At 41.9% G+C, this 12,178-nt stretch overlaps 1 protein-coding gene across 4 annotated transcripts in view; it reads left to right on the top strand.

Annotated features, from left to right (window-relative positions):
* Positions 1 to 12,178, top strand: part of mlh1 (mutL homolog 1, colon cancer, nonpolyposis type 2 (E. coli)) — a 50,658-nt gene that overhangs the window by 11,246 nt on the left and 27,234 nt on the right. For 3 of the 4 annotated variants that reach the window (XM_048528887.1, XM_048528889.1, XM_048528886.1), the window contains exons 3-7: positions 1,027 to 1,125; positions 6,101 to 6,174; positions 6,904 to 6,976; positions 9,208 to 9,299; positions 11,543 to 11,585. In XM_048528887.1, coding sequence (XP_048384844.1) covers positions 1,027 to 1,125; positions 6,101 to 6,174; positions 6,904 to 6,976; positions 9,208 to 9,299; positions 11,543 to 11,585 — 381 coding nt within the window. The remainder of the gene's footprint in view (positions 1 to 1,026; positions 1,126 to 6,100; positions 6,175 to 6,903; positions 6,977 to 9,207; positions 9,300 to 11,542; positions 11,586 to 12,178) is intronic. The other variant, XM_059645779.1, reaches the window with a different exon arrangement.

Raw genomic sequence — 12,178 nt, 5'->3', positions numbered from 1 at the left:
ATTCTGCTCTCCCTACTGTCACCTGCCTCCCTTTCCTTTTCCTGTCCTCTTCTTTGTTTGTTCCTCAAACTATTGAAGAAGTTAATGGGGATGGTGGCACAGTTATAAGCTAGCCAGATGGCAGTTGTGCAATACATTTTTCCTGTTTTAGGGATACAATTCAGGTAGCAACAAATCTATGATTGAAATTGTGGCCTCAGTGTAAATTTGGTCCTAAACATTTTTCAAGACTTGATTGCCGTTGCTGATATGATACTATTTACAATAGTATAAAATCAAACAAATGGACAAAGTTTGCTTTGTACACGGCTGTCCAAAGGTCACTTTGTAAATGCATGAAATAAAAATGTTCATTTGTGATGGTGTTGTGAAATTTTAAAAAATGTTGATTACTAAAGCTTAAAGGCAAATGTCATACAGTGCAATAGATCAAAATTATAAGCATGTTCTTTTGTAGAGTGATTCCTAAATTCAGTCAGAAGAAGTTGAAGAGTGGATTCAGAATTGTATCAGGCTATGTTAGAAAGAAAGCCAACACATCCATTCTAAGGGGTAAATTTTGGCAATATCTTTGTTTGTCCCCTGGAGCTGAAATTTGTATGTGACAATTACTGCTGACAATGGAAAGAATGAAATTCTACATAAGTTGGGACACACAGTTGATGGTACCTTTCAGAATAAAAGAATGAGCAAAGGCTCTTCACATATAAGAAGCAAGAAAATAATGGCAAGTTTTAAGATTGAAAGGTTGGGCAGAGTGAGGGACTTTGAGAACATTTTTAAAGTTTGAGGAGTTGCAAAGTCTAGCGAATATTTTGAGTACAACTGGTGGAGCTGGTCATAAGATAATAAGAGATGGCTCTTGCCATGTAGCAGTCAATCTTTTGTCTCCTGTCGTCTTTTAAACTGACTCAGAATTGTCTCAATTTTGACCTGTACACTGTCCTGAATAGCTTGCCAAATGTCAGTGCAATGTGTTTTTTGTTCGGTTTTCCCCTTACTAAGTTACCTTGTATTCATAAATAGAAAGAAGACTTGGACATACTTTGTGAAAGATTTACTACTAGCAAGCTACAGAAATTTGAAGATCTCGCTAGCATTGTTACTTACGGATTTAGAGGAGAGGTATGTCTGGAAATTGATAATTCTTTTATGATTATAATAACTTTGAAATGAATTTAGTTGCACTGTCTACAGTATCTTAACCTACTGGGTCTGTAAATAAACTTGATTCATAATTCAAACAGTTGGTTTTTTTTTGTTTTGAGACAGCTTTGGAATTGCACAGATGGTATAACTAGCAACTCAAGAGAGACATAGTTAGTTGCATAGGGTCAACTGTCTGCCATTTTGTAAAGATTTTCTTTCTGAAGAAATGTTGACTTGAAAGAACAGAGGGAATGTTACTTTTGTACTTAATATAATTTTTGTGGATGGCCTCCTTATTAATTATAGGTTTCTTGTGTGGCTGATGTAGCACCTTTTTAGCTGACAAGTTAATCTGAGGCCCCTTCTGACTCTTCTGCTGGATGTATGCGATGGTCATAGATGTGATAGATAACATTTTACCTTCAACCAGTGCTGCTAAAAACAGACCAGTGTTCCTGAACGTGGACTGCTGTGTTACCTGCGACAGTGATGCCACTTCAAAAGTAATCCACCAATGGTGAGGACTTGAGAAATTCTGAAGGTTTGATGTAGCCTTAGAAAAGTAAATACTCTCCTTTCATAGTTTTTAAAAATTTATTCATTTGTGGGAAGTGGGTGTCACTGGCTTGCCAGCATTTCTTGCCCATCCCTAGTTGCTCTTGAGAAGGTGGTGGTAGCTTTTTGAACTGCTGCAGTCCTCCTGCTGGAGGGTGACCCACAAAGCTATTGGGGAGGGAATTCCAGGATTTTGACCCAGCGACAATGAAGGAACGGCGATATATTCCCAAGTCAGGATGGTGAGTGGCTTGGAGGGGAACTTGGAGGTGGTGGTGTTCCCATATATCTGCTGCTCTTGTCCTTCTAGGTGGAAGTGGTCGTGCGTTTCAGAGGTGTTGTCTGAGGATCTTTGGTGAATTTCTGCAATGCATCTTGTAGATAGTACACACTGCTGCAACTGAGCATCTGTGGTGGAGGGAGTGAATGCTTGTAGATGTAGTGCCAATCAAGCGGGCTGTTTTGCCCTGGATGGTGTCAAGCTTCTTATGTGTTGTTGGGGCTGCACTCATCCAGGCAAGTGGGGAGTATTTCATCACACTCCTGACTTGTGCCTTGTAGATGGTGGACAGGCTTTGAGGAGTCAGGAGGTGAGTTATTAGCTGCAGTATTCCCAGCTTCTGGCCTGCTCTTGTAGCCACTGTGTTAATGTGGTAAGTCCAGTTGAGTTTTTGATCAATGGTAAGTCCCAGGATGTTGATAGTGGGGGATTCAGTGATGGTAACACCATTGAATGTCAAGGGCTGCTGGATAGATTATCTCTTATTGGTGATGGTCATAGCCTGGCATTTGTGTAGCACGAATTTCACTTGTCAGCCCAAGCCTGGATATTGTCCAGATCTTATTGCATGTGAACATGGACTGCTTCAGTATCTGAGGAGTAACGAATGGTGCTGAACATTGTGTAATCATCGGTGAATATCCCCACTTCTGACCTTTATGATGAGGGAGGGTCATTGATGAAGCAGTTGACGATCACTGGGCTGAGGACACTACCCTGAGGAACTTCTGCAGAGATATCCTCGAGCTGACATGATTGATCTCCCACAATCACAACCATCGTCCTGTGAGTCAAGTATGACTCCAACCACTGGAGCGTTTTCCCCCTGATACCCATTGATTCCAGCTTTGCCAGGTTCCTTGATGCCACACTTGGTTGAGTGCAGTCTTGATGTCGAGGGCTGTCACTCTCACCTCCCCTCTGGAATTCAGCTCTTTTGTCCATGTTTGAACCAAGGCTGTAATGAGATCAAGAGCTGAGTGTCCCTGGAGGAACTCAAACTTGAGCGTCGCTGAGCAGGTGTTGCTTGATAGCACTGATAAGACCTTCCATCACTTTACTGATGTTTGAGAGGAGCCTACCAGGGTGGTAACTGGTCAGTTTGGGCTTGTCCTGCTTTTTGTGTACAGGACATACTTGGGCAACTTTCCATGTTGTCAGGTAGACACCAGTGTTGTAACTGCACTGGAACAGCTTGGCTAGAGGAGCGGCAAGTTCTCGAGCATAAGCCTTCAGTACTGTTGCCGGAATGATGATAGTGCCTGTAGTCTTAGCAGTATCCAGTGTCTCCAACTGTTTCTTGATATCACATAGAGTAAATCAAATTGGCTGAAGACGGGTATCTGTAATGTTGGGGACCGCTGGAGGAGGCCAAGAAGGATCATCCACTTGGCACTTCTGGCTGAAGATTGCTGCAAATACTTCAGCCTTATCTATAGCACTGATGTGCTGGGCTCTTCCATCATTGAGGATGGGGATATTTGTGCAGCCCCCTCCTCTAGTGAGTCATTTAATTGTCCACCACCATTCATGACTGGATGTGGCAGGACTGCAGAGGTTAGATCTGCTCTGTTGGTTGTGAGATTGCTTAGCTCTGTCTATCACCTGCTGCTTTCACTGTTTGGTGTGCAAGTAGTCCTTTTTTGGTGGCTTCACCAGGTTGATACTTCATCTTCCGGTGTGCCTGGTGCAGCTCCTGCATGCCCTCCTGCATTGTCTACTGAATCAGGGTTAATCCCCTGGCTTAATGGTAGTGGTTGAATGGGGGATATGCCAGGCCAAAGAGGTTACAGGTTGTGTTGGAGTACAGTTCTGCCCCTGTTGATGGCCCACAGTGCCTCATGGATGCCCAGTCTTGAGTTGCTGGATGTGTGCGAAGTCTGTCCCATTGAGCACAGTGATAGTGCCACACAGCACGATGGAGGTTGATCTCAATGTAAACACGGGACTTTGACTCCACAAGGACTGTGCAATGGTCACTCTTACCGATACTGTCATGGACAGGTGGAATTGTGGCCAGCAGATTAGTGAGAATGAGGTCAAGTATGTTTTTCCCTCTTGCTGGTTCCCTCCCTACCTGTCACAGACCCAGTCTCGATCAGTAGTACTGCTGCTGAGCCACTTTTGGTGGTGGACGTTGAAATCTGCAACCCAGAGTACAGTTTGTGCCCTTACCATCCTCAGTGCTTCCTCTAAGTGTTGCTCAATATTGAGGAATACTGATTCATCAGCTGAGGGAGAACGGTATGTGGTAATGAGCAGGAGGTTTCCTTGCCCATGTTTAACTTGAACCCATGAGACTTCATGGGGCCTGAGTCAATGTTGAGGATGCCGAGAGCAACACCCTCCAGACTGTGTACCACTGTGCCGCCTCCTCTGCCGTGTCTGTCCTGGTGAGACAGGACCTAGCCAGGGATGGCGATGGTAGTGTTTGGGACAGTCATACTCTCAGAAACACATCTTACAGACAATGTCAGGCTGTTGCTTGACTAGTCTGAGATAGCTGTCCTAATGTTAGTGAGTAGGGCTTTGCAGATCAACAGAGCTGTTTCTGCTGTTGTCTTTTCCAGTGCCGAGGTCGATGGGCGAATCAGCTGGCAGTTTTGTTTCTTTGAGTGAAATTTAAATGCTTGGTCTAAATTATCCCGCAACTCCTTACCGACTTTGTGTTTTTGTCAAACATCTGCAGTCATCTCTTAGTCTTGCCGTTTTGATGAGCCTTTGATACTGTAATTCTCAAAGTGACACTGAATTATTCCGGCTCTCAGAGAGGAGGGGGCAAATACGATTCACTTTTTTCCTCAAACTTTTGCAGCATTTTAAACACAATTACTTCCCGAAACTGCTTTGTGCTATCCTCTGGTTGAAATCAAGTTTTGAAAGAAGATAAATTGTTAGGTCTGAAATTCTTTTACAACCCAAACAAAAGTTGCTGGAGAAACTCAGCAGATCTGGCAGCATCTGTGAACAGAAAAAAAAAGTCAGTGTTTGAGGTCCAGTGACATTCTTCAGACATCAGACCTCCTTCTGTTTGGAGAAAGAGGTGAAAGTAGTTAAGTGCCGATGTTTAACCTGAACAGCAAAATGCTCTAGTTAAGTGGGCAACACAAGTTGAGTTAAAGGTATACAAAATCTGCTATTACACACATTCTGCCATAGAACCTGTGTTCCTTTCACCCCTCGGAGTAATTGACTTATCAGTTCAAAATCACGAATGTTTTTGATAGGATGAACCAAAAAGCTATTTTGAGTGTTAAGAGGGCAGAGGCCACAGTTTTGAGGTGAATGGGAAAAGAGCCAGTGATGACCTGTGGATTATTTTAATGCAGCAAGATCTTGTGATTTGGAATATACGGCCTTAAAAAATGGTAAAAACAGATTCAAATGAGAATTTGAAAGAAGTACCACTTAAATGGAAAATATTTACAGGGCTATTAAGAAAGAGCAGCGGAATGTGACTAATCAGACAAAAGAACCAGAAAAGGCATGATTGGCCAAATTGCTGCCTCTTGTACACAACTCTGATGTACAAACATTTGTGATTTGATTAGTACCACAATTAAGCAAAGTTCTTGTTAACCTTCATTTCATGTACTGTTTTGGCATAGCTGCCCCTGTTTCAGGAGAGTCAGCTGACTCTGCTGCTTTCCTGCACTTATCTGTTTAAAATGTAGCATGTCCTCTGGCAACTCTGGTACACTTTATTTCTCTAAGTCGACTGTATATCCTGTTAATCTTCCATATTTTATTCCCAAATTTGTTCAGAATTTCTTTTTGTTTGTTCTCATACTGACCATTTGTAATTACTAAGTCGTCATTTCCCTAACTTCTTTTGATACCATTTGGTAGTGTAACCATAGACACTGGTCATGAGTTAGTTCTGTGAGTTAAATGTTTTGAAGTCTCTACTCCACTGCGATTTTGTGTACTTTTTTAAAGCAAACCTTTTCTTCACTGGACTGTGGAATAGCATGGATATTTAGCCTATTGAAAAATTCAAAAGGTGCCTAATACTAGCCGTTGAACTAACCATCTTTATAAACTGCAATTTTACAGCGAAGTGGCCTGTTGTACAAAGCATTTCTTAATGTAATACTCTACTTCCTTGTTCCTTAGGCTCTTGCCAGCATAAGCCATGTGGCACATGTTACTGTAACAACCAAAACTGCTGATGGAAAATGTGCATTCAGGTAGATGTTTTAATAACTCACTTTTTTGGATTCAGCTGACAAATGAGTGTCCTTTTGAGTTATGCCGACCAAGAATGGTCGAAAGAAATCATTACCGCTTTCCAATATGTGATCTTAGAGCACCGAGATCTGCGCATTTAATCTTCACAAAGCTTCAACCTGCACACAGCATCTGAAGATGAAAATGTGGTGATGACCTTTTTTTTCAGGACAGTTTCCTGCAGCTACTGGAGTAATCTAGGCATGTTGATCAACCGCCTCACCATAGGACACTGAAAATTCCTATACTTTTGGAAGGTGAAGGGCTATGCTGCATTATTGCTTTTCATAACCTCTGTCCTTAACTTCATTTTCGTAAAGTTATACAATTTAGTAACCTTCAGTTTTGGCTCTTGGTTGTTAGAATGAACTATTTTTATCCTTGTTATCTCATTCGACAGTGAAGGTATAGTAGGTTAGCTTTTAGAAATGACCCTTCAGATTTGGAGCTTTAAGCAGCAATAGCAGCCTTGCATTATTGTTAGGGGGCATGTGTGGACTTCCACACTCCAATCTGTGATATGTACTCCCAGCTGGTGCAGATTTATGCCACCTGCATGGATTAGTAAAATATGTCCCAGCATTCCTAAGCCATTCTTTTGCCTGAAGAGGTGAAGGAGGATGGGGACAGTTGTTCAGTCAAGTGAATTTTTAAAAATATGAAAAATTCACATTATCTTTCTTCTTCAGAGCTAGTTACAGTGATGGTAGGTTAAAGGCCCCTCCAAAGCCATGTGCTGGAAACCAGGGTACACAGATCACAGTAAGTTCTTCATTCGTATTTTAATTTTTACTTGGTTGTTCATCTGTTTCATTTGTAACCAAACCCAACCGATCTTGCCTTGCAGACTACTACCTTACATGCACTCTTTCTTTCCAAAGTCTACTAGCCACCTCCCAAATCCATACACTTCATTTTTTGAGGTGCTCATTTCTGTCTTTGCAATCACGTTTCAGTCTCTGCTTCAACTCGCATCAGTCAATACATCCTGCATGTCTGCAATTCTAGTGAATTTTGCCTTCCAGTTTGGTTCTGCATCCGTTGACGGAGCCATCTGTATCATCCATGGCCATCGCCGCCTCGATTGTCTTGCAGACTTGGATTGCTGTTGCTTACATCTGCTGCTTTTGTTTTCTATTTAATTGTAATCAGAGCATCTATTTTTCTTTTTTGAAAAAGAGAATTGGATGGGCTAGAAAAAAGACTGCTGGTTTGCTGTTATCTAGGAAACAGTGTTAGCCCTATGCTGTACTTGACCCCACATTATATTAGTTGTGTATAAACCTTTAAAATTTAATCCTCTTGTCCCACATTAACGATAATTTTAAGATGTATGTAAACCTTTGTTAACTGCCAATGCATCTGCCTTCAGGTTTCCGTCTCCTGGTCTGGTCCGCTTGCTGGTTAAGCTGATCCATCAATTTTCTTGTATTGTGCAGAGAATATTCATTTCAGACACCTAACCAGCTGTAGTGGTTACAGCTTGCTTACGTACTTTAAAAGACATCCATGTTAAAGTAGCATTAAACAAATTCCTTTGTCCCTCGAGCTCAAGACTTTCTTTTTCCAAAAATATTTTAGAGATCCATCCCAGTTGCACTCCCTGGCATACTAATCATTTTCAAGGGATCACTATTGAGAAAGCCAGTTCGTGAAGTATAGAACTGAAGCCAATCTTTGCACGCTTTAAATATGTAATTACAGTTATACATTATAAACATTCGCTTCCTAGCCCAGTATGCACCATTTTGGTCTGCCCATTTATAGGAGACTCTAGTAAATTCCAAGTTACTGCTTGCTTCCTGTATACAATTAAACACAATTAATATGCAATTACATAGAACGTATAACAATACAGCGCAGAACAGGCCCTTCGGCCCTTCATGTTGTGCCGACCTGTGAACCTAATCTAAGACCCTCCCCCTACACTATCCCTTCATTATCCATATGCTTATCCAAGGACTGTTTAAATTCCCCTAATGTGGCTGAGTTAACTACATTGGCAGGCAGGGCGTTCCACGCCCTTAACACTCTGAGTAAAGAACCTGCCTCTGACATCTGTCTTAAATCTATCACCGCTCAATTTGTAGCTATGCCCCCTCATACAAGCTGAAGTCATCATCCTCGGAAAAAGACTCTCACTGTCCACCCTATCTAATCCTCTGATCATCTTGTATGTCTCTGTTAAATCCCCTCTTAGCCTCCTTCTGTCCAATGAGAACAGACCCAAGTCCCTCAGCCTTTCTTAATAGGGCCTGCGCAGACCAGGCAACATCCTGGTAAATCTCCTCTGTACCTTTTCCAATGCATCCACGTCCTTCCTGTAATGGGGCGACCAGAACTGTACGCAGTATTCCAAATGAGGCCGCTCTAGCGTTTTTGTACAGTTGCAGCATGACACCACGGCTCCGGAACTCAATCCCGCTACCAATAAAACCTAAAACACCGTAAGCCTTAACAGCATTATCAACCTGGGTGGCAACTTTCAGGGATCTATGTACATGGACACCAAGATCCCTCTGCACATCTACACTACCAAGACTCTTTCCATTGACCTGGTATTCTGCCTTCCTATTATTCCTCCCAAAGTGACTCACCTCGCATTTTTTGAAAGACATCCTCCAATTAAGAAAGGCTTTGTGTTTATTTTGTGTCTTGCATGACTGCAGCATGTCTCAAAACGCTTTAAGATCAGTGCAATACCTTTTGAATTATAGTTATAATCACTGCTGTAATGCGTTTGAAATGGCCAGGTAATGTATTTGTCTTGGTTTTGCATGAGGAATAAAATTTGTAAGAGCAGCGGGGTAGACTATTCAGTCCCGTGAGCGTGTAATACCATTCAAATAGACGTTAGCTAAACTGATCTTTAAATCCATATACCCTTAACCAACATAGGAAAAATAAACTGTTGGTATCTAGGCCTGTAGTTGGCGTGGTGGCTTTGATTCACTTTTTAGTGCAGTGTTCCTGATGTTGACATTTGCTTTCAGGTGGAGGATCTTTTTTACAATATTGCCACACGAAGGAAGGCTCTGAAAAATCCCAGCGATGAGTATTCTAGAATTGTGGAAGTTATGAGCAGGTAGATGCAGTTTAAAATATCCAATAACCAGCTTGACTACAATTTTTCTGCGACAGGCCTTTGTTAGTGTCGTCAGTGCCATTTTATGTTTGAAACCAAACATAGCAATTCTATTAAATGCCAATTAATTGCTTCAACAAGAGGAATTTTGAAGGCAATGGAGCAGCAGATTAGAATTAGACTAAGTGAATAGGAGAGGAAAGAGTTTAACGGACACTAAACAGGCTGAATAGGCTTTATCTCTGGTTGAGCTTTTTATCGTGAAGGTAAGATCATACGTGTATTCTTAAACTAAATCTGATTTTAAAACAGAACAGCTCCTAGCCAAGGGGGAGTTTATAGTTAGTTGGTGGAAGGCTGCAGGAATGAATATTCATTCTATATGTTAAAATGGAAGTACTTAAAGATGCTGCTACAATGGAGTCATAGAGTTGTACAACATAGAAGCAGTGCCAGCATTTGGACCATACCTCTCTGAACCCTTCCTATTCATATACCCATCCAGTTGCTTTTCAAATGTTGGAATTGCGGCAGCCTCCACCACTTCCTCTGGCAACTTGTTCCGTACACATACTGTCCTCTACGTGAAAAAGGTGCCCCTTAGGACCCTTTCATATCTTTCCCCTCTCACTTTAAACCCATGCCCTCTAGTTTTGGACTCCCTAACCCTGGGACACCAACTTTTGCTCTTCACCGTATCCATGCCCCTCATGATTTTATAAACAGCTATAAGGTTACCCCTCAGCTTCAGCCACTCCAGGGAAAATAGCCTCGACTATTCAGCCTCTCCCTCTAGCGCAAAAACTCCAACCCTGGCAACGTCCTTGTAAATCTTTTCTGCACCCTTTCAAGAATAATGTTAAACCTCAATTTAACAGGCAATACACTTATACTTGAGATTTGTTTTGACCAAGATGGGATGTCTGTCTTTGGTTCCACTTCTCGGATCCCAAAATAATGCGTAAAACATTTAAAAATCTCAATCTCAATTCCAGTCTGCTCTCTGTTTAATGGACATGGGTTAAGAACTGGGAACTCAACCATCCTGGGGCAAAGTCTCCTTTTAAATACTATGAGGCTGAAGAGGTCAAATTAAACCTGTCTTGCACATTTTAAATATTTTTCTTCTCTTTTAAGTCATTAGTAAATCTGATGGGTTTTTACATCAACCAACAATAGTTTTGTGTTCCCCATTGCTGAGAGTGGTTTCATAATTCCAGATTCTATTGGTTGAATTCAAATTTCACCAGCTGTCATGGAGGGATTTGAACCTGGGGCATACAGACTATTATTTTGGGCTTTGGGATTACTTGTCCAGTGACATTATCACTACTTCACTGTTTTCCTGGGTTCTGCCAAAGAGCTTCAAAGAAGCCGAAGACAGCCTTCAGAACAAGGTAAATGCCTTTCAATTCTTGTGATTCTGCTGACCAGCAGACAAAAATAACATTTGTTGCTTTCGGAGCCCACACCCTTCCACTACCACCATCTCTGGGATCCTACTTCACAGGGTCAAGGATTGTGCAGTAGGTTCCTTTTGCAGCTCCTTTTTTGAGTGCTTCACAACAACTACCCAACCACCCCACCCCACCTCCACTTCCCATTGAGACCCAAAGTCTATCCATCACTTCCCTGTTTAGAAAATCTGCCTCTGTTGATATCAGACCACCTGTCTCCCCAGGTTAAAACCTGATCTTCACTTACATGCCCAAGTTGTACCCTGAAAAGAAGTCAAGGAGATACAGCAATCCAACTAGTGAATTCAACTTAATGGTTATATTTCTTGATGCACATCTAGATTGGAAGAATAAGATAGCTTGCACGGACCCGGGTTCAATTCCTGCCTCAGGCAACTGTCTGTGTGGAGTTTGCACATTCTCCCCATACCGTGTGGATTTCCTCTGGATGCTCCGTTTCCTTCCACAGTCCAAAGATGTGCAGGTTAAGTGGATTGGCTATGCTAAATTGCCCGTAGTGTTCAGGGGTGTGTGGGTTCTAGAGGGATAGGTCTGGGTGGGATGCTTCAAGGGGCGGTGTGGACTTGTTGGGCTGAAGGGCCTGTTTCCACACTGTAGGGAATCTAATCTGTTCTAGGTTGAGGACCTCTCTGCCCTTTCATCAGATGATGGGAATTGGTATCCTAAGTAATGGGAGCACCAAGAAACTTATTCTTTACAAGATTTTCTAATTGGCAAATCATATTGCTATATTTTGTTATCATAGTCTATAGTTTCTCCTTCCAGGTATGCAATCCACAATTCAGGAGTGAGCTTTGCTGTGAAGAAGGTGAGTTTTTTGTGTGGGTGATTTAACCTTTTTCTTCTTCCTGAAATATTTCCTTTGTAAGTTTTGACGAGTTTTTCTACCTAAAATGAACTTCTGTTGGAAATATTGGCCTAAATACTATTAATTTCTGTTCGAAGTGTCAAGTAGCACTATCCACCGTATTGAATAGGCTGCGCTTCTACAGAGAGTTGTTCTGTCTCACTTGGACTCCTCACTTTGTATACAGTGGTCACAGCAAAACCCATTCTGAGAGGTGTGACCAAATCTGGAACAAACTGACTGGACACCGCCACCCTCTATTGTATGTCAGGTTATCTCAGTTGACACCTCAACTTATGATTTTAAGTTGGCAAGACTTAAGTCATCATGATACATTTGTGTCCATTCAAGATAACCTTGCTGTTCTGAAAACCACACACTGCAGATCAGGCATACAACCCATTGCCTTTTCATCAAGCCATAGGTAAAGTCACTAGCTCTAGAAAATCCTTGTGCTGCTTTCTCATTAGGTAGAGACTGTTGGTGGTTGTTTAGACCAGAATCACCATGTCTCAGTAAGGGGAGAGGTTCAGATGATGGGATTTTCATGGTTA

Source organism: Stegostoma tigrinum, chromosome 5, assembly GCF_030684315.1.
Source record: "Stegostoma tigrinum isolate sSteTig4 chromosome 5, sSteTig4.hap1, whole genome shotgun sequence".
NCBI lineage: Eukaryota > Metazoa > Chordata > Chondrichthyes > Orectolobiformes > Stegostomatidae > Stegostoma > Stegostoma tigrinum.
This window is presented reverse-complemented; position numbering and strand designations above follow the sequence as displayed.